The sequence below is a fragment of the Myotis brandtii genome, unplaced genomic scaffold, assembly GCF_000412655.1.
Source record: "Myotis brandtii unplaced genomic scaffold, ASM41265v1 scaffold1423, whole genome shotgun sequence".
Classification (NCBI taxonomy): domain Eukaryota; kingdom Metazoa; phylum Chordata; class Mammalia; order Chiroptera; family Vespertilionidae; genus Myotis; species Myotis brandtii.
In genome coordinates, this window is record NW_005355087.1 from 65463 (window position 1) to 91779 (window position 26317).

General features: G+C 35.3%; 1 protein-coding gene across 1 annotated transcript in view; it reads left to right on the forward strand.

The window, feature by feature from the left end:
- SPATA16 (spermatogenesis associated 16) overlaps positions 1–26317 on the forward strand; it is a 207757-nt gene that overhangs the window by 45085 nt on the left and 136355 nt on the right. The window contains 2 exon segments of the mRNA XM_005860868.1: positions 3552–3697; positions 25388–25477. Of these exon segments, the coding sequence (XP_005860930.1) occupies positions 3552–3697; positions 25388–25477 (236 nt within the window).

Genomic DNA, 26317 nt, shown 5'->3' on the forward strand with positions numbered 1-26317 from the left:
GAGCTGGAACTATGGAGAGATATGCAGATTCCTCTTCTTTGTTTGGGGTTTGGAGGTGCCCAGATGAGGCCCAGCTGTGAAGCAATGCAAGCTGCTGTGGGGCCTTGAGCCTTCTTTTGGATGTTCTGGTTCTCTCTGACCCAGCTTCAGTTTGTTAGGTAATTTTAGATCTCAAAGGGCCAGCCCATTCATATGCAAAAGCCTCTGCTAGCAGCTTGGGTGAGGCGGGGTCTCAGGGAATCAACAGGGCGGAGCAAACAGCTATGGCTGGTCCTCAGTCCTGCCCTAAGAGGCCCCCGGGTCTCAGTGTTCTGCGGTAATCGCTGCAAGCACCTCTGAGAGAAAGCCGCCCTCGAGTTCTGCCCGATGCCAGACAGTCCAGTTTCTCCCCGTATGAGTCCTGGGTCCCCAGAGACTCACCTGGAACTGGAGTTCAGAGCAGTCGGGAGCTTGTGACTCCCTCCCTATTGAAAAAGACTCCAGCGTCCTCCTTTGCCAGCCCCTTTCCGCGCGCACCTCTGTACTTCTGCACTTTAGTTCCGCACCTCCTGAGTCTCAGTGTGCTTTTCTCTTTCCTTCTAGTTGTAGAATTTCCACTCAGCCAGCCTTCCTGTGGTTCTGGGTGATGTCTGTTTTGTCTTTAGTTGTAGTTTTGAAGTGGTTTTGCAAGGCAGCAATTTCAGGTGTTTACCTATGCTGCCATCTTGATTTCTCCAGTAATGGATTCTTTAATATGTTTCATTTTTAAAGATTGTCCTCCACATTTCTGATTTCATTCTATCACTTAATTCTTTACTTTTTGCTTCTAATTTAAAATTTACACATATATAATTTTTAATTTTTTTAGAATTTTATTTCCTCCTATTCCTTAATCTCACTTTTTCAAAATAACTAAAAGAATACTGCCTTTTCATATTTTAAAATCTTCCATAGTTTAATTCAAAGACAATATAAAAACCTTAAGAAATACTGGTTGGATGGATAATATATCCTAATTTGTTGATATTTAATAACTCAAATGATGCCATGTTTTTCAATATTTATTGTTCTCTCTGAGATCTTAAAAAGAGATCACTCAAAATTATGTCTAAAAAATATAGTTGGCAAACATTCACCACACAATATTTAATTAAGGGAGAACCTATTAGCAATATCAATCTTGCTAATGATGATCCTAATTTTTTAAAATGTGTGGAATTTTTAAGAATGGGACCCACAATGTAATATTTAATATTGGTTATTTCTGCTATTAGAAGGATGTATGTTATTTTTATCTCTGTTTTTAACAAACCTTGAAATTCCTGTGTGCCACGATTTCTGAAAATAGGTTTGATATTTATTATGTAAAATAAAAGAAAAACCTTAGAAAAAGTATTTCATAAAGTGTTATCACCTTGTTTTCAGAAAATTATCAAGTATAGTTTGTAAAATATGTATTTTCTTATTAGATTTTGAGCTTGTGATTTTATTTTACTATTGAAATCTCACTTAATATCTAGCTTCTTATTAAAACAACTACACCCATAAGGGTTTTCACTGCCTTTTCCCTTTAATATTATGCTTTTAATTTGTCCATGCTTGATTTAAAAATATTTTAGGCTTCATTTTGAAATAAAAAATTAACACCTAGCATTATTTTTCCTAACTCAAAGTCTTCTCACTGACATATCAAGTGGTTTAAAAGTTTCTATTTCCTTATCTCCATAATGTATTTCATCAAAAATTTAGTATACTATTTTAGTTTTAGACAACTATAACTTGAACAAAATCATTTTTCCTACATTCAAGCAAATTTAGATGATATTAAAGTCCTCTGTCTTCTGGGGAATTAACTTCCCAGTCTTTACAAATGTCTGCATAGAAATTTTAAAATTCAGTAAAATATCTGGTCTGTTTTTTATAATCATGATATTAGTATTTTGTCTACATTTACCTACAATTCTACCTTTAAATTCAACATATTTTCTACATATTTGCCTTATTTCAAAGCTTATTTCAGAGATGTACCACTTTGGCAAAAACAAATAAAGTAATCTTTGATAAAATTAAGAAAGTTCTCTATCTTACAATACTTGATTGATACAACAAGATTACTACAAATACACATAAAAACCTACCCAGCAGGCTGCCTGTTTCCCATTTTAATGTGAATTGAAAAATTACCTTTGTCTCTCAGTACTGTCTTACAGTTTGGTTTTATGAAGTACTCCCTTCAGTGTGTTAAGATTGATTATTTTTATTTCTTCTCTGGCCTTGAGTCTCATAGAAGTAGAAAATATTGCAGACATTAGAAGATAAGGCATTTATTCTTCACTTGGTTTTGGTGGTCATAGACAAAGCCTTTAATATTATTAAATCTGAAGGTTGGCTTCCTCTTGCTCTGTAGGATCTGAATGCCCTCATGGAAACTACTCCCCAACTCCTCCCTAAAGGGCCCACATTCATCCCACAGTAAGTGTGCCTGGGAACGGAAGCTTGTCTGCTCCACCCTATTAAAGAGGAGTACAGACAGGAAGGGGCAAAGAATATAGAAAATGTGTGGCTTGTTTGTTTCTTTGTTGTTTCTGTAAAATTTTGTATCAAGAGTCCAGGAGGTTTGGGTATTTAACTTGAAAAAGATAATGCTGATTTTATTTAGCAGATAAAAATCATTCAAGAAATTCTAGAATTTGAATACTATGATATAATAGGAAACAAAACTACACAATAGGAAAGAGCAAAGATGCAGATATCCTGAATCAGGTCCCTAAACAGAAGGTGGAGTTTTTTCTTCCCCATCATCCTTGAATCGAAGGAACAGTAGAAAATTCTGAGGTGGGGGTAGAAAGTGCTGATCTACCCTTGTCATATTATTGACACTTCTTAGTGTTTGGGGTTCTCCAAAAATTTTTTTTTTTCTCTATAGTTTATTCATAGTGTCCAGAAACTAGTGACTTCCTGGAATTTTTATTAAGAATTCCACATTCTTGCCATGTTTTGCAGATACTGTGGCCTCTGCCAATAAACTCTAATAAATTTTTACTTCTCTTCTTTCAATAACATCCTAGAGAATATGATTCAGACTCAAATTAATCACTGATCATGTTAATGGCTCCTAGGAGTTTACTTCCGATACCTCTTATTATATTAAATCAAACTTGATAGTGTGCTAGATCATTGCTCAGCTGGGTTTTCATAAAAGCCCTGGTATTTAATATGATTTATACCTGGTTTTCTGTTAATGTCTTTGCTTATTGTGTGCTTTATTTTTAAAACAGACAGTCTTAGCAAATGACACTCCTTTAAAATATATCATACTTCTATGATATGCTTCCAATGAATGCTTCCAAATATTTTACAGGAAGCATTTTACAGTAAAATGTGTTACTTATTTTCCATTATAGTCACATAATAGTGAACAGAAACAATTTATTTAACTTATAATCAAAACACTAATATTTTACTTGTAGTTTGGTGAAAGTATGTGTACATATCTGTGTTTTGCTTATTTAAAAGATAAATTATATCCTGATATTATTAGGATATTTAAAATAGTGTGTGTGTTTTTTAAGCTTTGCAGCAAAGGAGCGGTTCTGGGAAAACCATTTGAAGCATCTGCTGAAGATATAGCAAGCGTGGCAAGTTTTATTGAGACGAAGCTTGTTATCTGCTACCTACGGATGAGGAAACCTGACCTTGCTTTGAATCATGCGCATAGGTAAAGTGAAATATTAGTAACTACAAGTAAATACTATCTATGCAAGCAGAGGCTATTCTGTGAACTTGTATTATCAGTTCCCATTCCACTTAAATTTAAAGACAAAACAGAAAAAAACATTTCTTCATTACTTGAGTTACGTTAAGCTAAACAATCACAGATACCACAAAGGGCATCTCCAAACCTAATGAAAGAAATAGACATAAATGACTATTTCGTAATGCAGGGCAAAATACAAAGACAAATAACGGTGGTAGCCAATTTCTGTAGGAAGAAAGGAGGGAGACAATAAAGTAACTAAGGGAGGTGATACTGAAGGATGAGAGGATTTCCAAAATTGCACAAAATATGGAAAATGGTGGAAGGGAAGCCTGAGAAAAACTTGGAAGTTTGTCACTTATTTTTTGGTGATAACATACTGTAGCTACTCAAAGGACGCTATTCAGGACATGAGAGCTGAGCACAGGTATGAAACACTTTTTACTTATGTCCTTAAAAGTTTGTTTTCTTATGTATTTTTATTACTCTTCAGAACTTTGTATTGTTACATTATCTTGTGACTTCTTAGAATCTCCAGGCCTATTTTTTTCTATGAAATTATTCCTCTCTATGACCTGTTTCTTAAAAGCCTTGTTCTTCTTCTCCTGGGTAATAATCAGTTTAATCTACATCAAAGATAAAGTGATTCCGTTATGCCTTTCAAATAACTCTTTCCTTAGAATTATGATGTCTCTGTCCCTCCCTGCCTGACTTAGAGCAATTTACCTAGAACATTTGTCTTGTCCATTCTCTGATCTCACAGCCTATATTCTTTTGGATACAAACAGAAAAACTAATACCAACATGAAAGAAAAATGCCTGCCCTGTTAATAACCACTAGGAAACATAGCTATCAATCATATTATGACCTATTGTGTAAGCAGGAGATCTGCCAGCTTGGTAAAAGTCACTTACAACTCCACATCCACAAAGATGTAAAAGTTCTACCTAAGATTCTTCAGAGCCCTGAGGAGACCTCAAGCTTGTAGGCTTAAGATTGACACCAAGAACCTGCAGACAACAAAATCACTTTGAAATTCACAAGATAACCTGCTTGAAAGATATTTTTCTGAGTAAATAAACTACAGAACCTAAGGCATATTCTCTTTGACACTGAAATCAAATTCGGTTTCCTATAGTTTCCAAACCCAGTATCAAGACATATGGCCTGTCCAAGAATTTATTACATCTCCATTTAAAATAACCAATATTGGAAATATAGCATGTATTTTAGTATGTCAAAGTATTGGGATTTCTGGGCTACTTGGGTGACTTGTGAGCATTTTGGGGAAAATATTTGAAATTGGGACTAGCCCAGAAAAATCTATAGACATATGTAAGCAATAATGAATTGAAGTGCACTAAAAGTAATTATATATCACCTTCTCCATGGCTTTCACTACACATAAACAGGACCACTAACATGGCCTACACTTTAAGAAAAAATATCTTCTGGATATCAGAATGGTTTGATGAATTTTAAAAATACTTACAATAATAAAAGGGTTCCTATTGGTATGGTCAGGTCAAAATTATATTCAGTGTTATAAAAATAAGAAATGAACATGGATTAAACATTCCACTAAAATCCAAATTGACCAATGTCACCCCAGTAAAATTTAATTTTAAAAAAGAAACAATTAAAAGCTACTATTCCTGAGGATACAAGGATTATCTTCAATAAGTTTATTATTTAGACTGAAAAACTTTTATTTTAAAACTAAGAGTGCTCGCCGAAACCGGTTTGGCTCAGTGGATAGGGCGTCGGCCTGCGGACTCAAGGGTCCCGGGTTGAATTCCGGTCAAGGGCATGTACCTGGGTTGCGGGCACATCCCCAGTGGGGGGTGTGCAGGAGGCAGCTGATCGATGTTTCTCTCTCATAGATGTTTCTAACTCTCTGTCTCTCTCCCTTCCTCTCTGTAAAAAGTCAATAAAATATTTAAAAAAAAAATAAAAAAAATAAATAAAACTAAGAGTGCTCTTTCAAGACCTTGAAAATTACTGAAGGGAGGATACATAATGCTGAATAGTAAAATCATCTTCCCTATTTGCTAGAATTAACTCTTGTAAATTTTTTTCTACTGTAAAATAATTTCTGCTTCTGTTTCTAACTTGAACATTAAGTAAGAAATATAAATCAATAGAGGTTAAACAGTCAATTCGTACAATTAATAATACACCAAATGAAATAAATCATTTTGCGGGCTTGTCATATTGCGGAACTGCGGAAGTGAGTGCATATAATTCTAGTATTAAAATGTTTTCAAAGAGCTCAGATTTAAAAGCAGATATTGAAATACAATCAATATATTTCTAAATTAATTAGTCAGGATACTCAGTCTATAAATAGCTTACAACCATTAGTTATACTCTGAGTGAAAAATTTTGCTTTTGTATTATTATCATATTGTGATGAGTGATTCTAATCATGGATCAAAATATTCCTTTTTGCATTTATTTGCATTTGCTGAAGCATCCTTTCTTTAATTTTATGTAAATGTGAAGTCTACAGCATAACTTTCAGAGATTTGTTAACACAAAATTAGCTTAAAACTATCATGTAGTTTTGTTTCTGATAAAAGTAAATGCATGTTGTTTTGTCGTGTAGAAGACTATAAGAACCATAACTTTACAGTTTTAAGTTCAACAAAGATACATTTTAAAAATAATTTGTTTATTATTGACATTTAAAATATAATAATAAGTGATACAAAGTCTCTGGAAATAATTATTAGCAAAAATATTTTTTTCTTTTTGTTAATTTTATATTCAAAGTGGCAAACTTGGGCATCTTTTTTTTTTCACTTTAATCAAAAGTGACACTTAGGGGGGTAAAACGGTGACACCTAGATTCACCAGTCAAATATATCAGCTCTGTACTGACTTCATTAACTACTGTAATTATTTATCAGTAGATTTGTTGAACATACCAGGCTGATTTCTAATTACTGCTGTCTTATCAAGAGTAAAAATTCTACTGTAACTCTTTTCCATCATATAATTACATCTTGATGTACATAATTGTAAAGATTCTAATCATGTATGTCACTTTTTTGCATATTTCTCACCTTTATATTTTTGCTTGTTTTTTGTTGCAGAATTTTGATGCCACAATGTGGCTAGCAAGATGAAATACAAATACCAGTTATGTGAAAAAGATTCTATTTTCAAAATATTTTTTATAATGGCGGCATCTACATTCATTCATTCATTCATTCATTCAACAAATAGTTATTGACTTCCTACCAAGCATCTTGCTAGGCAGAGAGGAGGCAGTTTTAAACAGGAAATATATGGTATTTATACAATAGCAGAAAAATAGCAAAGTTTAAAAAATATTAATGCATCTATGAGAAAAGAGTGTGATAAATACTATGAAGGAAAAGCACAATTTCATTTTGCAGAGGCAGCACAGTATATGGGATCAGAGCACAGAGTTTGGAATCTGGCTGCTGAGGTTCAAATTCTGACTCTCCTACTCAATATTAGTCTGAATTTAATTCTTTACAAAATTGGGTTATAATAATCGTATCTACTTCACAAATACTATCTCACAGGGTTTCAAAAAATTAAATCCAAACTCATGTATATTTTTATTCCAGCCCTAAATGATTTACTGATATTGAACCTACCTTCCTGCTTTTAAAAAAAACTGGACAAAATATATGAGAAAACTGTTTTCAGACATTGGACAATGGTCACAGCGGTCCTCTGATCCTTCAAAGAAGGGAAATACACATTGCGAGCCCCACAGTTTTCTCAGCTTTTGACTGGGTTATTTTCCTGCTTTAATTCAGGGAGATGGAGATCAAGTTAAACTACTGTCTTGCTGAGTTGAGGATATAGAGATTAGAATACTACACTGACAAAAAAATGTTGTAATTTATAGGGCAGTTGGCCAAAGAAGAGGTTGCTATGTAAGGAAGTTATGGGTAGAAGTCTACATGAGGATTTACTGCACGTTCTTAACCAATGTGAGTAGTGAGACTCATGTAGCAGAGATTCCCTACTAAAGGTCTAAGTGCTAAATGGAAATATTAGAGGAGCTGCAGTGCTAGATGTTGGAGTACCCATGCAAAGAGACCTCACTGAGTACCTCAGGCATTCAGGTGAGACCCCAGAAAGGCCATGCTTAAAGAGTAATGACCATGTCCTCAGAAAGGACTATACCTTAGGATCAAGCTCAAAGCCCAAACAGACCTACCCGAACATAGTCATGATAAGTGAAGAGATGATGAGACTCTAACAGAAAAATTAAAACTATAGAAAATAATCAAATAAAGATTTTGTATAGATTAATAAAATATCAAAAAAAATGTACTGGTTGACCTTAACATCAGTTTGGAGCCTTAGCTGAGTGGCTCAGTTGGTTAATGTATAGTCCTGACATGCCAAGGTTGTGAGTTCAATCCTTAGTCGGGGCACATATAAGAATCAACCAATGAATGCATAAATAAGTAGAACAACAAATCTATATTTCTCTCTCTCTCAAATCAATTTTAAAAAATCAGATTGGCGATTGCTAAAGATAAGTTTAGTGAACCTTAAGACAAATTAATAGAAACTACCCAATATGAAGAACAAAGAGTAAAAAGAGATTTTAAAAAATTAACCAATGCTTCAGTGACCTGTTCTCAAGGACTGTAACAATCTAGTCTACATGTGATTTAAGTCTCAAAGGGAAAGGAAAAGAGAAAGGATCATAAAAGTAGTTACTAAAAATTTTCCAAATTTGGTTTAAAAAAAAGGGAAGACATTTAGCTCCAACTAGGATAAATACAAAGAAAACCACATCTAGGAACATCATAATGAAACTCTTTGAAAACCCAAGATGGAGAGAAAATCTTGAAGGCAGTAAAAGATAAACAACACATTACATACAATGGAACAATGATACAAATAACAGGTGACTTGTATTTTTTTAATTTCTTTATTGATTAAGTTAACAGGTGACTTTTAATTGGAAATAATGGAGACCAAAATGCAACAGAACAACTTTAAAGTGATGAAAGAAAAATAAATGATGTCAAGCCAGAATTCTATATTCAGCAAAAATATTCCTCAAAAATGAGAGTAAGATAAATATATCTTTATATAAATAAAAGTTTTTAAATTAACCTTAAGCAGATCTACACTTGGAGAAAAGCTAACGAAGATATTTCAAGCTGAAGTAAATTACAATAGATTGAAATTTGGATCTACAAAAAGGAATGAGTAACACTAGAAATGGTAAATAAGTAAATATAAAACACAATTTTTCTTTTCAAAGTGTATTTAAAGAAGAATGACTATTTAAAGGAAAATAATAGCATTTTATCATATTATCTAAAGTAAAAACAATAAATAATATGATTACATTATTTCAGTGGGAAATATTGGACCTCAATACCACAAAGGCCCAAGGGAGGGAGCACAAATGAAAATTTTATTACTAAGTTTTTTAAAGGAAGTAGTACAATATTAACTCTAAGTAGCCTGTGTTAAATTAAGGATGCATGTTATAATCCTTTGAATAGCTAAAAAATATAAAAAGTAGAGCTAGAAAGCCAATTATTGGCTAAAGATTATATGCTAAAGAATATTTAAGTAACAAAATAAGTAGAAAAGGAGTAATCAAGTGGGACATTGGAATGTAATAACAAGATAGTAGAGTTGAACCAAACCATATTCATAATTGCATTAATCATACATTAATTAAACATTGCATTTAAAAGGCAGTGATTGCCAATCTAGATTACATTAAAAGATTCAACTATATGCTGTCCACAAAAAGACATAGGTTTAGCAGGGGTCCTCAAACTACGGCCCATGGGCCACATGCAAATACAAATATTGTATTTGTTCCCGTTTTGTTTTTTTACTTCAAAATAAGATATGTGCAGTGTGCATAGGAATTTGTTCATAGTTTTTTTTTAAACTATAGTCCAGCCCTCCAACGGTCTGAGGGACAGTGAACTGGCCCCCTGTTTAAAAAGTTTGAGGACCCCTGGTTTAAAGGGAAGAAAAATTATATACCATACAGTAACCATTAAAACCTGTGTTTATGTCAGTTTTGCCTATGTTAAATATCAAAGTGGACCTCAGGAAAGGGGTACTATCAGAGATTAAAATAAGGCTCACTAAGTAAGATATCTAGAAAATCCTTTCAAATACTTGGAAATTAAATGATAAACATCAAAATAATTATGAGTCAAATGTAAAAAACTAAAATAACCAAAAGCATGGGTTTGAATCTTTGCTTCATCACTTACTAGGCTTGAATTTCACTAGTAACTTTCCTTTGCCTCAGTTTTCTCACCTTTAAGTCTAAGTAAATTGCTTGAAGTCATTCCTGTATCTCAAAATATATCAGATTTGTATTTTATTTCAGTCCCAACAACAACAAATAGAGATTATTTTCAATGGTAAGAAAGCAATAAATTATACATATGCATAGAAGGAACTATTCTTATTTTTAAAATATGTTTTTATTGATTTTTAGAGAGAGAGGAAGGGAAAGGGAGAGAGAGAAAGAGAGACATCCATGTGAGAGAGAAACATCGATGGGCAGCCTCCCACATGCACCCTGACAGGGGAGCAAGCCTGCAACTTGGGCATGTATCCTGACCAGGAATCTAACTGGTGACCTCTGGTGCGTGGATGATGACACACCGGCCAGGGCAGAGGAAACTATTATTTTTAAAATATCCTTTTTGAACCCCAACAGATACTCAATTAAGTAGACAATTTGAAAACTCCTGTGAAAACAGAACTTTTGGGGCCTTATTTTCCACAACTTTGAGGATAATTAAAATGCTGAGAGGTGATATGAGCTTCAAGCATTACAGATATTTGTGAGATTTATTTGTTTTCTGAGGGTATTTTTTTTTAATTGATTTCAAAGAGAAAAAGGAAGGGAGAGAGATCCTAAAACTGGATTGGATTCCTTAAGTTGCCTGTCCAAGTAGCAAAATATGTGCTAAAAGGATCATACTCTATTTATAATAAATATATTTACAAACTTTCATGATTATATTTTAATATTTTCATTATACAGAGCTTGCAATAGATTAATTAAAATAATTCCACCTACAGCATTTTTCTATTGTCTCCATTATACTCTGCCATTCATCCCACGGCTTTTCGGCCAAACATGTCATCTTCTACATTTATATTCAAATTGACTGCATTTTAGTTTACAATCATCTTGCTTGATGTTTTATGTCTCATCCTAGCTTCCACTCTTTCTCTTCTAACAATTTAGTTTAGTCTTATCTCTGAGGTCAGTATTCATTTGACTTTTATCTTTCCTTCCCATTAACTCTCAATATAAAAATGGTTTATAAATAAGAAAGCAGTATATTAATGAAATGGAGTGGTATTCTTATGCAACAATGCATCTGCCTGTCTTTAGAAGGTAAATCTATCAGTTCTTGTTGTTTTGCTTCCCTGCTTTTGAATTCGCGGTGTTTCTTGAAAAACAGTGCAGTGGGTGCTAACATGCTAAGTACTGCCTTTAGGAAATATCCATTTTGATCCATTCCTCAAGATGGCAAGTTGGCTGCGCAGACACTCCTCATGGGTGGATCTATTCCTATGTTATTGTAAGATGATTCTATTAAACAAATGACTTAGCCTTTCTGCAGCCTCTTCCTCTATAAATTCTCACTGGGGTATTAAAAGCATTCATGTACTTGAAATGTTCTAAAAGATGTCAGTTGCGTGGCCTGGGATAAGTGCCAATGAGAACAGAAGAGATATGTTTGTATCTACTTCCTGCAAGGTCAGTTGATTCTTAAAAAGTTCTAAATTTCCCAGAATTAATTCTGCAAATACAAATAAAGAAAGGGAGCTGTAAATTTCCTTGTAATGTGGTTATACAAGGTTCAGCAAGTAAAGGTCTGGGTTTAAATCCCTGCAACATCCCTGACCAGCCTTGATTTTCACAAGTCACTTTGCCTCAGCTCTGCATTTCTGAACAAGGGAAAATGACATTATCTTCCTTACCACTTGCAACGGGGGTCAAATGATAGTATAGATGGGAAAATGTTTTGCAAATGGGAAATATTTGTGCAAATCTTAACTTTAAGGTCAATATTGTGTGTATTTTCAAAGACTTCAGGTGACCAACCTGAAATTCTACAAGACTATTGGCAGCATAGTACTGGCCTCCACTAGCATTTTGCAAATCCTAGGGTTATCCTGTTACTGCTGTATTTATCTAAACTCTCCTTCATTTCCTCTTTTGTTGCTATGGCAAGAATTCTTCACGTTTATCCTCTTTCAGGCCTGTGACTTTTCCTTATTTTTCACAGAAGTCTGAAGAGCAGCCATATGTTAAGTTGTAACACCTTTAGTTTGAAAATAAAAGCCTCCTGGATGTCACTACCTATAACTTTGCTCACAGGTTAGTGTGACATGCATTTCTTATGAATCTTCCTCACTGGAGAAAATGCAGATCATGTGCCCTTTCCAGTTACCTGGGGCAAAATAATTTTGTAATTGGATACAAATGTTCTTATAATATTATCAAGCATTACGCTTTTGTTAGCAAATATGACTTTCACACAGAAAATAGTTGATTTCACTGTAAGAGATTAGCAGATAAAGTCTAATATATAACTTTCCTATATGTATAATCTCAATCTTTTTGCTTTCTTAGACTTTTAATTTCTGTAAGCTTCCTTTGTAGAACCTGTTCAACACAGATAGGCTCTGATGAAGTCTGTTTTGCTTTTTGTGGAAAGAAAATAATGTGAGAGTCATGGATATAGCCTAAAAAGGGGGAAAGGGTATTTTGGTTTTAGGAGAGAGGTCAAAAGGATGGGGTGATATAATGCCAATTATTAAACAAGCATGTCCCATGTGCCTCTTCATCTTCATCTATACTGTTAGAGCCTTCATACAAGTTTTATTATTTACTTGTCCTCAAACTGGTCTTTTAACCCCATTATATTTTTAAGCATTATTGAGAATGTTGAAGAGCTTTCTCTTTGTGTTTATCTATAAATATGTATCACATTAGAAATTAAAATGTAGAAATTTAAAAATACTCATTTAAAAATAAGCCCATTACATGTTAACATAAAATATATATTTTATGAAAAATAACTCTATTTTCAAAAAGCATACATAGAAGAGTAGCATTGTTTTACATGTTTGCAAATCTGTTAATGTGTGGCATTATAAAAGAAAACTGGGTTCTCATATCTGATTCTGCTTTCAATCTGTTGCAAAAAGGTTAAACAATATGAAGAAAATCCAGTCTGACACAGATGTATCATTGGAAAGAGAAAGATGATGTTAATGAACTTTTTAGATAATCCTGAATATTCTCCTTTGATAGTAACACCAAGATTTATCAAGTGGTAATTGCTTAAAGATTAATTGCAATGTGGAATCTGAAACTTTATCAACCAATTTGTACTCTGTTACACTAAAAGCCATTTGGTCCCTTTACACTTTGAATGGATTGTTTACCCATGCATGAGTTAGTAACATCATATGTTTATTATTTTTTTAAATATATATTTTATTGATTTTTTACAGAGAGGAAGGGAGAGTGATAGTTAGAAACATTGATGAGAGAGAAGCATCGACCAGCTGCCTCCTGCACACTCCCTACTGGGGATGTGCCCGCAACCAAGGTACATGCCCTTGACCGGAATCGAACCTGGAACCCTTCAGTCCTCAGCCCGACGCTCTATCCTGTGAGCCAAACCGGGTAGGACTATTATTCGGAAAATAATGTATCATTTGCAGATTTCTATTATGCAGAATTCAATTTTGCAATAGTAAATTTACAAAATTGCATGTTAATTTCACCAATCTCATCAGAAAGGTCTTCAAGCATTGGGTGGCTGTCAAACTCACAGTGAGAGATACAAGTTTTTTAAAATTCTAATTTTACTTGGAAGTTCAAACTTTTATCGCTGGCAATAAATACTGTCAGTTGTGTTCCTTTAAGTGACAGGCACACTTATTTTATTTTCGAGAAATGTCTGCCAAATTCCACATCTGATCATCAGAGTCTGTTAGCTGTTCTTCCCAGTAAAATATGATGATATCCCCTGGAAACAGTGACTAAGTCAGCTTACAAATGCAAACACCGGCACAAGTGCTTTCTTCGAGACCGCTGTCACACTTTGTTATGCCGGAGAGAAGTGCTTTATGCATATGTCCCATATAGTCATGCCAAATAGTAAAAAGACATGTACTCAAGGGTTGAGATTTATATTTTTTTGGAGGGGTGGGCAGGCCAAGGAGGGAGTGTATTCAATTGGTGAAGAATATACCACTAGATTATTAGGACAGTTTGCTATAACTGATTTGATTCCTGAGAAAGAAACTGCAGTTTTACCCACCATGGCTTTTTCAACATCAGTGCCAATGTCAACACAGTGAAGAGGGAAAATAATATCTTAATATCATCTATATATATAAAGAGGTAATATGCTAATTAGCCCGGATGCCGTAACAGTCACAACCAGTCAGGAGGAGGCTGCACGCACAGGTGAGGCCCAGAGAGGACACTGACAAGGGGGGCCTGGGGCTGCTCCAGCTGCGGCGCACCAGCAGTCCCTCCTCTGCACGTGAGCTGCAGAGGAAACACCTTTTCTGACCACTCATTGGCTAAGCTTTCAGTATGCTACTCGCAGTGTTCTTGGTAACTTGGGTAATAAGAATCCAAGAAGGTGATCTAGGGTTTTTCCACCTCACTCCTGAAGGGAAAAAATGAAGGTCTGCTGCTGGAAGGGCTAAGAAATGTCATATCCTGCCCTAGCCAGTTTGGCTCAGTGGATAGAGCCTCAGCCTGTGGACTGCAGGGTCTGGGTTCAATTCTGATCAAGGGCATGTACCTAGGTTTCAGGATCCTCCCTGACCAGGGCCCAGATCAGGGCTCATGCGGGAGCCAACCAATTGAAGTGTCCCTCTCAAATTGATGTTTCTCTCTGTCTTTCCCTCTCTCTTCCACGCTCTCTAAAAATCAATGGAAAAATATCCTCAGGTGAAGATGAAAGAAAGGAAGAAAGAAAGAAAGAAAGAAAGAAAGAAAGAAAGAAAGAAAGAAAGAAAGAAAGGGAGGGAGGGAGGAAGGAAACCGTTGAGCCCTGGCTTGGTGTGGCTCAGTTGGATGAGCATCATCCTGTGTAGTGGGGGCCTCCGGTTTGGTTCCTGGCCAGGGTGCGTGCAGGGATTGGCTGATTAGTATTTCTCTCTCACGTCGATGTTTTTCTCTCTCCCCTCCTCTCCCTTCCTCTCTCTCTAAAATTATAAAAAAAAAAAAAAAGGTTAAAATAAAAGAGGAAAGAAAACTGCTTACACTTCTGATTGTGAGTGAAATGACTCATCCTAGAGTGAGTAATCCAGAAGAAAGACCACCTCCCACCCCCTGCACCCAAACGCCAGGGGCATGCCTCTAGCCCTCTGGCCGGCTGGAGCAGCCTGTGCTATACGATAGGGGAGCCCTAAGGAGCATCGGATTCAACCCATCCAACAGCAGGCACTGCACTGCGAGGGGACCCGTGAGAGGGGGCAGGCTGGGCTGAGGGACCCCCCTCCAGTGCATGAATTTTGTGCACCGGGCCTCTAGTTATAATAATAATATTGTGAGCCCCCTGAAAGTGTTTAGGAACCCTTGAGAATCTGCAAGCCACACTTGGAGAACCACTCAACTAGTTCATAGTGTCCTTGGTATCTTACCAGCACTTGTATCTCTCATCTTTCTTCAGATCATTGCAGTGATTATCTTCAAAAAAAAAAAACTATTTCCATCATGTGCTTGCTTAGTAATCCCTGAAGCATTAGTAATTTCTTCTATAATGTTAAAAATCATTTAACTAATGAACAGGTCCTTAATAGACTCCTGCCTTCCCCTCTAGTCAATTTTATTACTTTAGTCAGGCAAATGCACACTGCAGTTTTTAATATGCTTTGCCATTCTCTGTCACCAAGTCATTTGGGGACCACCTTTCCAGTTTGGGTTTTCTACTGCTCTTCCCTAATTATGACCATTTCAAAGTGCAGCTCAAAATTCACTTCCTCCTGATTTGGTTCCAAATTTTATATGTTCCCATCATTGCAGACCCTTTCCCCAAACCTTTTGTTTTTCTCATCTCCTTTGTATGCATTCATAATGTAACTGTTTCCAGTTTCAGTGCATTTATTGTTGGTTACGTATGAACTTTTATGGTTTTTCACAACTGGGTTAATATTTCTGTTTGGGAGATAGTTGCTTATTGTCTAACAGATTTTTAGACAAAATAAGTATGATATGTGCTATTGTCATTATCTTCACAGAAATGGCAAGATTTTTAAAGATATTCAGAAAATGTATTCTTTGCAAAGACACTTTATTTGGTACAAGTCACAACAGGTTGCAACTCAGTACTTTGAGCCAAAGAGGATAGAATGTCAAAATGGGAGATTGAGTTATCTTTGTCAATAAAGAAAGGATTAATAAACACATTTAAAAAACTCCCTGTGTTTCAAAGGGAAACCATTAACATTTTCATTTATACAATTTGTAATTAATAGACATTCCTAATTAGAGTCACTTTGAGTAATGGTAATTTGGTTTATAACTAAACATTGAATCCAATAATGAGAGCTTTCTGCATAATTAAAGTCCTTATCCAATTCAAATTTTGATTTTAAACTTCCAAACTATTGTCCATAATCTAGGGGCTTAGCCAGGATGGACATTGTAAACATAAATATAGTGCCCATTCTAAAAGTAACAAGCATCCTATTTCATTGTCCTATGAAACTACCTAGTAGTATTCATTACAATTTATTTCAGTTCACTTGAAAGGTTCTTACCTAATTGCCCATTGAAGGTAGCATAAATAATAATAGAATGCTAGAAGACATTTATGTCCACACAATAGGGCTACTCAAAATATTAATTTAAGTTTGTATTTACCATTCTGGCTCTTTTCTTTAAAAACTGTACAGTATCCGGGACATGTTTATACTCAATAATTATAGCTGAGTAAATCATCATTTCTGGTAAGTTAGAACAGAGGTGAATTTATTAATTGTGCTTTTCAAAGCAATCATTCTAAAATGCATCCCACCCAAGTAACACAGAGAATGAAAGAAATGTGATATTTGTCAAGCTGTTCTTGAACCACCACCATCGCTGATCCACCCTTCTCCCCCTCAGTGTTATACAGACAGATGAACAGGGCTCTACATCTACATCTTTGGTTTCTGAATCTTGATAGCTTTTCTACAAGAGAGTTGATAGCTGGTATTTGGTTCATGGATCCTGAAGAAAAGATAACAGAGACAACACTATTATTTTTTTAAGAGAAAAATGTCAAGAACGAAAAATGAAAATGTCACAAGATAGGTTGATATACTGTATTACTTAAAGACTGTTTTGTTGGGAGAACTGACCAAGTGATTTACTAACAGCTTTTACTGGACAGCCTTTGGATTACAATGTAGATGAAAAATAAATGGGGATTCATTTCATTTTTACTCTATCCAGACATTTGACAGATGGAGAAAAAAAATGGGAAAACACAATTAGAGTCTACGAACATGTGGGGTTTTCAAAGTATGAAAAACAATTTTGTATTTTGAATTTTTCTCAAAGACCTTCCTTATCGATCTCTATCTCTGTATCCTTTAATCACATAAACTTCCTTTCATTCCTGATCACATCTGTATACAGTTCAGGATTATAAGATTGTGTAAACCTGACATCCCACTGGGATATAGGTTCAAAAATCAGTGGAGAGAGGCCCTTGATAGATCCGGGTCACAATAGGTGTAGATCTCAATGGAGAATCTTAGTTAAGATTAGGGCCCTTGGTGGCTCCTTTTGGAAGAGTGTATTCAGTCACTCAGTAACATGGTTTTATTCCAAAAAGGATTCATTTAGTGCCCATCATGTGTTAAGTATTTGCTAGGTGCTACACATATAAAGATAATTTTGTTGAGCATTACTTCCTATTATGGCGAAGTCTCCAATCGATACAGAGTAATTAAGCTAGTAAAAAAAAGTAAAAGAAATGTAGAGAAAATGAAATGTTCCCAATTGCTTACAAAGGCATCTACTTCATACTTCTAAAGATCCAGTAGCATGTTATACTTATTTTTGGTGATTATTTTATGTATAGTAACTGATGAAATTCATGTTTTTGGAAGATACTGAAGACTATGTGGCTTCCTTCTCAAGTTTCCTATTTCTTGGTATTGATGACCCATTAAGTTTGTTATTTGAATTTTAACCTTCATTTTATTTTTCTAAACAAAGAAATCTCATACTCAAAATCTAAAGTAAAATATACTTAAACATAGATCCTAATCATTCTTTAATGTGTGTTTATTCTAACTCTATAAAGAAGACAGACAATATAATATCTGCCCTCTACATATTTTTTAGTATTGTGACAATATAGCAGTTGTTAAAGTATTTATCTGATTGACTCTTGGTCATGTCAAGAAATAAGCTATTTGCTGTTCAATTGAGTAATTCATATTTTTCACATTTAATGTTTTACACATAAAATTAATTGTAGTTGGGAGAGGCAAAACACCAGGGACGATATTTGAATTACTCCCCTATTTAGCTTCTTCTCTAAACTTGTTTCCTTCTGTGCCATGCACATGCTGGGATCTCAAGAAATTTGTGAGAATTATTTATTCTTGCTGTTTCCCTAAAGAGCTAGGTTTTACTTTTATGCTTTTGCAAAAACATACTCTGCTACTGTTTTGGCAGAGCTATATGCTTTATTCGACAACAACCTACTGTAATTTTCTCATTTAAAAAACCAATGCCCTTAATTCTAATTTTATGCTCTAATACTTTATAAAATAGTTCAATTTTTTCCATGTAAATTAAATCAGGTCATTCTATTGTTCTGTCTTGCTTGTCAATGTAAGATATTTAAAGTGAGCAATGGTCTCCTCAGTTATTCTCAATAAGTTGAAGACTGTTATACTTTATTTTAGCTTTTAATTCTAATCATCAATCTTTTGCAGTGAACCAAGTGACCAAATAAGACAGAAACAGTAAAATTTCACTGAATCCTTGTGTAGTGACAGCAATATTGCATAAGTTCTCTTTACAGTCCCATTTCTTCCACCTACCCAGAATTTTGGTTACTAGATTGAGATTTAATATTATGCCAACAACCCATGCTGAAAGAAGCTCTAAAAGGCAACCGTATGGAACACTTTCTGATTTTTCTGCAAATCTGTTACTGAGAACAGATTGTTTCATTCTAGGGCATCTTTGGATAAGGTGATCTTTCTGATTGTACTACAAGAAATATTTGAATTGAGCAACTGGCTTATTTGAAACAAATTATATGTCCTCTTTACATTGGCTACCAGCAAACCTAGAAGAAAATATATAGTCCATCTCAACTGAACTCTTAGGATCTTATGACATATTTTGTGTGCTAACTTCATCCAGGCTTTATCTTAATTTTCCTACTTTTAATCTTGCTTTCCTCATTCAGTTAATTTTTTTTATTTTTAATTATGGTGAAACACACATAACTTAGAATTTACCATATTACTTATTCTTTAAATATGCAATTTAGTAGTGTTAAGTACACTCACATTGTTGAACAACAAATCTCCAGAACTCTTTTTCATCTTGCAGAACTAAAACTCCATACTATTAACAACTTCCCATTCCCCTCTCACTCTAGCCCCTGGAAACCAGCATTCTACCTGATGTCTCTATTATCTACTCTAGGTAACTCATATAAATGAAATGACACAGTATTTGTCTTTTGGTGATTGTTTATTTAACCTAGCATACTGTCCTGAAGATTCATCCATGTTGTAGTATATATAAGAATTTCCTTTTTAAGGCTAACAATATTCCATTGTATGTATATGCCACATTGTGTTTATAGACACTAGTGATCTTCCACCTTTAGGCTATCCTATATAATAAAAGCCCAGCGACCATAACAGCCTAATGACCAGAACAACCACTCAACCGGTTGCTATGAGGTACATTGACCACCTCTCGGTCCCTCCCTGCCGGCCCGCAGGCTCCGATCGCAGGATGGCAAACAAGAAACCAGGGGGAACCAGGGTGGGTGGCAGCGGGTGGGACTGGGGACTGGTGAGAGAGCAGAAGATGGCTCTGATCGCCGGCTAGGCCTAGGGACCCTACCCGCACACGATTTTGTGCACTGGGCCTCTAGTTGTAAATGATATTGCTATGAATATAGGGGTACATCTTTAAAAACCCAGCTTTCAATACTTTGGGTACATACACAGACGTGGAATTGCTGAATCATGTTGTAATTCTATTCTTAGTATTTTTAGGAATTTCCATACTTTTTTTCCACAGCAGCTGCACCATTTTACATTCCTACACACCATGCATAAGGATTCCAATTTCTCCACATTCTTGCCAACATTGGTTATTTTCTGTTTTGTTTGTTTTTGGGGTGTGTGTCTTTTAATAGTCATCTAGTGAGTGTGAGGTGATATCTCAGTGTGGTTTTGATTTGCATTTTCTTGATTATGAGTGACTTTGAGCATCTTTTCATGTGCTTATTGGCCATTTGTATATCTTCTTTGAAGTAATGTCTATTCTAGTCCTTTGCCTATTTTAATTGTTTTTTTATTGTTGAGTTATAGGATATTAATTGCTTATCAGATATATGATTTGCAAATAATTTCTCCCATTCCTTGGGCTGCCTTTTCATTCTGTTGATAGTGTCTTTTGATGCACAAAAGTTTTTAATTTTGATATAATTCTATTCATCTAGTTTTTCTTTTGTTCCCTGTAAGTTATTTTTACTTTAATTTATGTACGTTTTCTATAAGCTGCTTTAAACTTTTCCTAGAACAGAATATAAATAGATAATAATGCAATTACTTTTCAACATTAGGCATTTTGTCATTTCTGCATATTTTAAATTTTTGGACTTTGTTATGAACCCTTATTTATTTGTTAATGGAATGAATAGGACAAATAGTACTTGCATATCTGAACAAAAATTATCTATGTAGGGAGACAATTCTCCATGTGTCTTCTACGTTTCTTTTGTTTGTATGTCCTCTGAAAAAGGCACTGGTTGACCTTTGGTCTACAGCCTTGGAAGATGAGTTAGTGTCTCCTACTAGAGCTAAGGATAGTCATGGTTACAGCTCATTATAAAATACTAGAGGCCTAGTGCACAAAATTCATCCACAAGGGGTGTGTGTCCCTCAGCCCAGCCTGCACCTGCTCCAATCTGGGACCCCAGTGGGATTGGGCCTAAACGGGCAGTTGGACATCCTTCTCACAATCCAGGACTGCTGGCTCCCAACCGCATTCCTGCCTTCCTGCCTCATTGCCCCTAACCGCTTCTGCCTGCTAGCCTGATCACCCCCTAAACACTCCCCTGCCAGCCTGATTGACACCTAACTGCTCCCCTACCAACCCAATTGCGCCTAACTGCCCTCTCTTGCCGGCCTGGTCACCCCAATTGCCCTCCTCTGTCGGCCTGGTTGCCCCCAACTGCCCTCCCATTGCTGGTCCGGTCACCCCTAACTGCCCTTCCTTGTCATCCTGGTCTCCCCTAACTGCCCTCCCCTGTCGGCCTGGTCGCCTCTAACTGTCCTCCCCTGCAGGGCTGGTTGCCCCCAACTGTCCTCCCCTACTGGCCTGGTCACCCCTAACTGCCCTCCCTTGTCATCCTGCTCTCCCCTAACTGCCCTCCCCTGCCGGCCTGGTCGCCCCCAATTGCCCTCCCCTGCAGGCCTGGTTGCCCCCAACTGCCCTCCTCTGCTGGCCATCTAGTGGTGGCCATCTTTGACCACAGGGGGGCGGCCATCTTGTGTGTTGGAGTGATGGTCAATTTGCATATTATCTTTTTGTTATATAGAATTTACATTTCCTTAGCTTTGCATTCCTCTCCTGTGATGTGATGCAACCTACTGCATGTGAAGGTGTCATCTGGCCTTTGAATTGCCATCTGGGAATTGCGGCAGTACAACAAAAGACTGATACACTAGCTACTGCCATTGTTATGACTAAGAAACTCTCCTTTGTCTCTGGCCCTGGAGGTTCATGTCTTCTATGAGTATCCATGAAACTGCCATGCTAACTTGTTAACCTGCAAGCAAGGAAAAACTCAGATGCTTCACAATACTCAACAGTGTATTATAAGGGATTTTTGTGATTATATTTGAAAGTCATTTAGTCTAATCTTCCACTCAGTCAAGAATTTCTTACACAACCTGACAGATGGCATTCTAAATATCACTTAAATGATTCCAGTAATAAGAAACTCTCCTCGGTGCCTGTTGCATCACTGGTTAATAAGTATCTCCTTATGTTGAACTAAACGACTTATAACTTTGTAATACTAGGCTTTTGCCTGATCTCATCTGGAATTTCAGAGAATAATTTTTCAATTTTCCTATTTTTCACATGGTAGGTCTTTGTGTTTGAAAGTACTTATCTTATTGAACTATCTAAACATATCAATCTCATCCCATATTCTTCACACACTGTCCTCCAGACCCATTGGACACTCTAGACACACTCAATATGATGCTGATTCTTACAGAAACTCTGAACAATAGATGGATTCAAGAGACTGTATGGCTAAGGCACAATTTAGTGAAAATATATTATTTAGACACCAATACTTTTGATCAATTTCATGTAAATTTTATGTACAGTTTTTGTAGCTCTAACATATTGTTATATCACATTTCACTGTGATTAGTTTAAATATTCAGACTTTTTCCACATGGCCATACTCAAGCTGTGATTATATCTATAAAACTAATTTTTTAAAAAAATTCATACCATAAGGCTTTTATTTTAACCATTCCAGATAATTTTGAACTTAGCTCTGTCATCAGTGATATTAGTTCCTTTTAAGTAAAATTTATGCCATCTGAAAATTTCATAGGCAACCTTTCAATTTCTCAATCTTAGTTACTAATAGATATGTTGTCCACAAAAAGGGCTAAGAAGGCCATTAAATTCCTTCTTTCATAATAACCCATAATAACTTCAAGAGTATTGATCAGTCCTAGCTCGTTTGGTTGAGTGGATAGAGTGCTGGCCCACAGATTGAAGGGTCCTGGGTTTGATTCTGGTCAAGGACATGTACCTCAGTCGCAGGCTCCATCCTGGCCCTGGTCGGGGCCCGTGTGAGAGGCAGCCAATCAATGTATCTCTCTCACCTCAATGTTTCTCTTTGTGTGTCTCTCCCCTTCACTTTCACTCTCTCTAAAAGTCAGTGGAAAAATATCCTGGGTGAGGATTAACAACAACAACAAAAAAGAGTATTGATCAGTTGTTCAACCACTTATAATCTATTGAGTGTTATAATATATTGTGTGATGCTATTATCTAGTGTCACCGTCTTATTCATACAGATATCATGCTTTGTTGAAATTAAAATATTCCATAATCCTGGCATTCTCTAGATCGACCAACTATTTCTAAAGCACTATGCAGCACTTTCCTAAGAGAGTAAATCCATCTTGAGCAAAAGAACTTTGGCAGAGCAAGACTTTTGAAGAACAGCTTAGCACAGCCAGGACACTACATCATGGGCAAGAAATATCAGATAAAAACATTCATTCAGTAAGAATTTTATAGGCACTTGCCAAAAATGTATAGGTAAATAAATGATTACAAAGTAAGGAGGAAGAATTACCTTTGTGTGAAAGAAAAAATTATGGTTAGAGTTGGAAGACCTAGGCCACTAGACAGAACTATGCTCTTATTTACACCAATCTACTTTTACAAAATTTATTTTTACAGGGATAAAATATATAAACATGCTTTATAAACATACTCTTTTTCTAATTAATATAAAGTATTAGTCAATGGTATTAGAAGTTTGGTAATAATTTGGAATAAACTCATATAATAGTTTTTAAATTTCCAATACTTTAATCAGAAATTACCAAAACGGGGGGGGGGGGCGCGGTTGGAATGGGAGATATCTGTAACACTATCAACAATAAAAAATATATTAAAAACAAGCAAACAAAAAAGAAATTACCAAAACAAGTAATTTTTGTTCTTATGGAAGTAATGTATTTATTTGTATGAACCATTAGTTATAGAAAGTAATAAAACTTCATTAACTCAGTCCCATCTGTTCAGAAATCATCATAGGAAAGACAGTAAGGTATAATACAAAATTCTGTGGCTAAATATGGGAAAAACAATAAACTTGAAACTCTTCAACTAACTAGTTGTATACAATTTTAGAAAGGTCCTTTAATGTCTCCACTTTTTGTTCACTGGTGCTTAAAGTAAGCTTAATTACTTAACCTATCTGTCTCATCATCATATAATGTTATATTTTACACGGGCCATATAGATGTTTCTTTTCTACTTTATTTTTTCCATATGCAATATTTCTGGGAATGATATTTTGTCTGCGTGTGTGTGTTTTTTTTTAAATCTGGAGTTCTTAAATAGCCATAATGGGTCACGTGAATTCCCTAAATTTTGGCAATTATCATTAAGTGTATTATTCTGGACAAAAGTCTATAACTTTCATCTGATTCTCAAAAAGCTCTGTGAATCTCTCAAGAAAAAAAAGATTAAGAACCACTTCAATGATGAACTAATTCCAAATGATTCTCATCAACTTATAAAAAAGGCTCATAAGAGGTTGCTTAATAATCTTCTGTGGTTTCAGTGACACTTTTTCTCCCATATCAATAACACAACACATAAGCTACATTTCAAACTTTCACTAATGCTATCTCCTCATTCAGTGAAGCTGTGACTCCTGTGGCTCAATGTAGAGTGGTGTTGTGGTTAAAAGAAACAAGTCCAGTCTAGCAGTAGTGATTGCCAAAATTTAGAGAATTCATGTGACCCATTAAGGGTATTTAAGAAGTCCAATTTATTATTTTTGACCCAGCCATGGACTACATCTGTCCAGTTCACCTCATTATATTAGATGCTTTGGACAATGCCTGGCAAGGAAGAAAAATATCTACCAGTTTATCTCTAGGGGAAGAAGGCAAGTAGGGAATGATCATTGTCACATCTAAATTGGATTGAACTCCAAAACTCTATGAAATGATGGAAGAATCATCAAGACTTGTTATTTCAAGAGAAAATGGAAACCCGAAGTGAATAAGGGCCCTGTCAAAAGTGTCAAAATCAAAATCAAAGTCCTTAAACAGTATAGGGTTCCTTCCATTCCATTACTTTATCCAATTGAGGGAAGACACAGAAACTAATATGGAGTGTAAAAGAACAAGTGATCCAAATTCCAGTCCCTTTCTTTCAATGGAAATTCAGTAGCTGACAACTTTTTCCTACATTATAAGTAGAAATGTCATAAATAACCTGTGATTTTTGACTGATTTATTAACATAAGAAAATAATGTCATGTCTTAGATTTAATATTAGTTGGATTATTCATCTGCTTTGCCTTTGTCATATGTATAAAAATCTCCAGTGCTAAAATAAAAAAATCTCCAGTGCTATAAATAAAATTGTTTTTATCATGCAAACTTAATTATCTTTTCAATAATGCTTGTTTATTTGTCTTCACATACAATTATAGGAAGTAAAGGACTTCATTCATTCATATCTTTTAAAATACATAGTATTTAAAATTGGATGCATGCTATTTCATTTCTATACACTTCTGGTAATTGTCTTGTAAAAACCTAATAACATTTGCGTTGCTTTTATCTTTTTACAGGAGCATTGTTTTAAACCCAGCCTATTTCCGAAATCATCTTCGTCAGGCAACAGTGTTTAGATGTCTGGAGAGATATTCAGAAGCTGCCCGGTATGTTTGTTATAACTTCTGTGAAGATTTATTTCAAGTTAAGTTAATTTTATTCTCAGCTTCTGGTAATAGCATAATAGAACTTTCCATTTCTCTTGTGGAATTTGATTTTACCAGAATTATTGTCTTGTAAACATCAAACCAACAATTATTGACTATCTTTTCCTTTAATTAAAGCTATTTTGAATTCATAGCTCTTAGTAAAATTCAAATTTCCTAGCCATGAGCTCACTAATAACGATGGGAAAACTTCCATGAAAGGTTAAAAATGAACTTGACCTCTTGCTCTCAGGTATGTTCCTGATCCTCGCTGTTATGGCACAATTCTGTGACTTTCTTCAGTTCTGGAAATAAAATCCAACCACATATGAAGGACCCCAAGAGCTTGTTTCTAGAGGAGATGGCAGAAGTTATAACTCCAACAATTGTTAGAAGTGTCCTGAAGTATTGCTAGTTGCATCCAAATATGTTTTATAAAAATTTAGTGAAATAGCTTTTAATACTCTCATCCCCAGAACCTAGACATATGGCAAAGAATTGCAAGAATTCTGCAACAGCCTCAATGCTATATTTAGAGTTTCTCCTCACTTGTGACAACCAAGGCTTCCCCAAACCCCTGGCCCTAGGTCATGTTCATCATATCAGACTTCTCTCTCTTTTATGAATTCTGTCAAAGAACTTTCCTCATCTCCCAATGTATAGGTACATGCTGTTTTTATTCACCCCGTTTACCACCCCAGAAATTTAGCAAGAAAGTGTGAATGGTTTCTACACCTACTCCAAACACAACTCCTAAGGTGAAATTTAAATTTGTAGTAATATGGATGGGAAGGGGTGGGA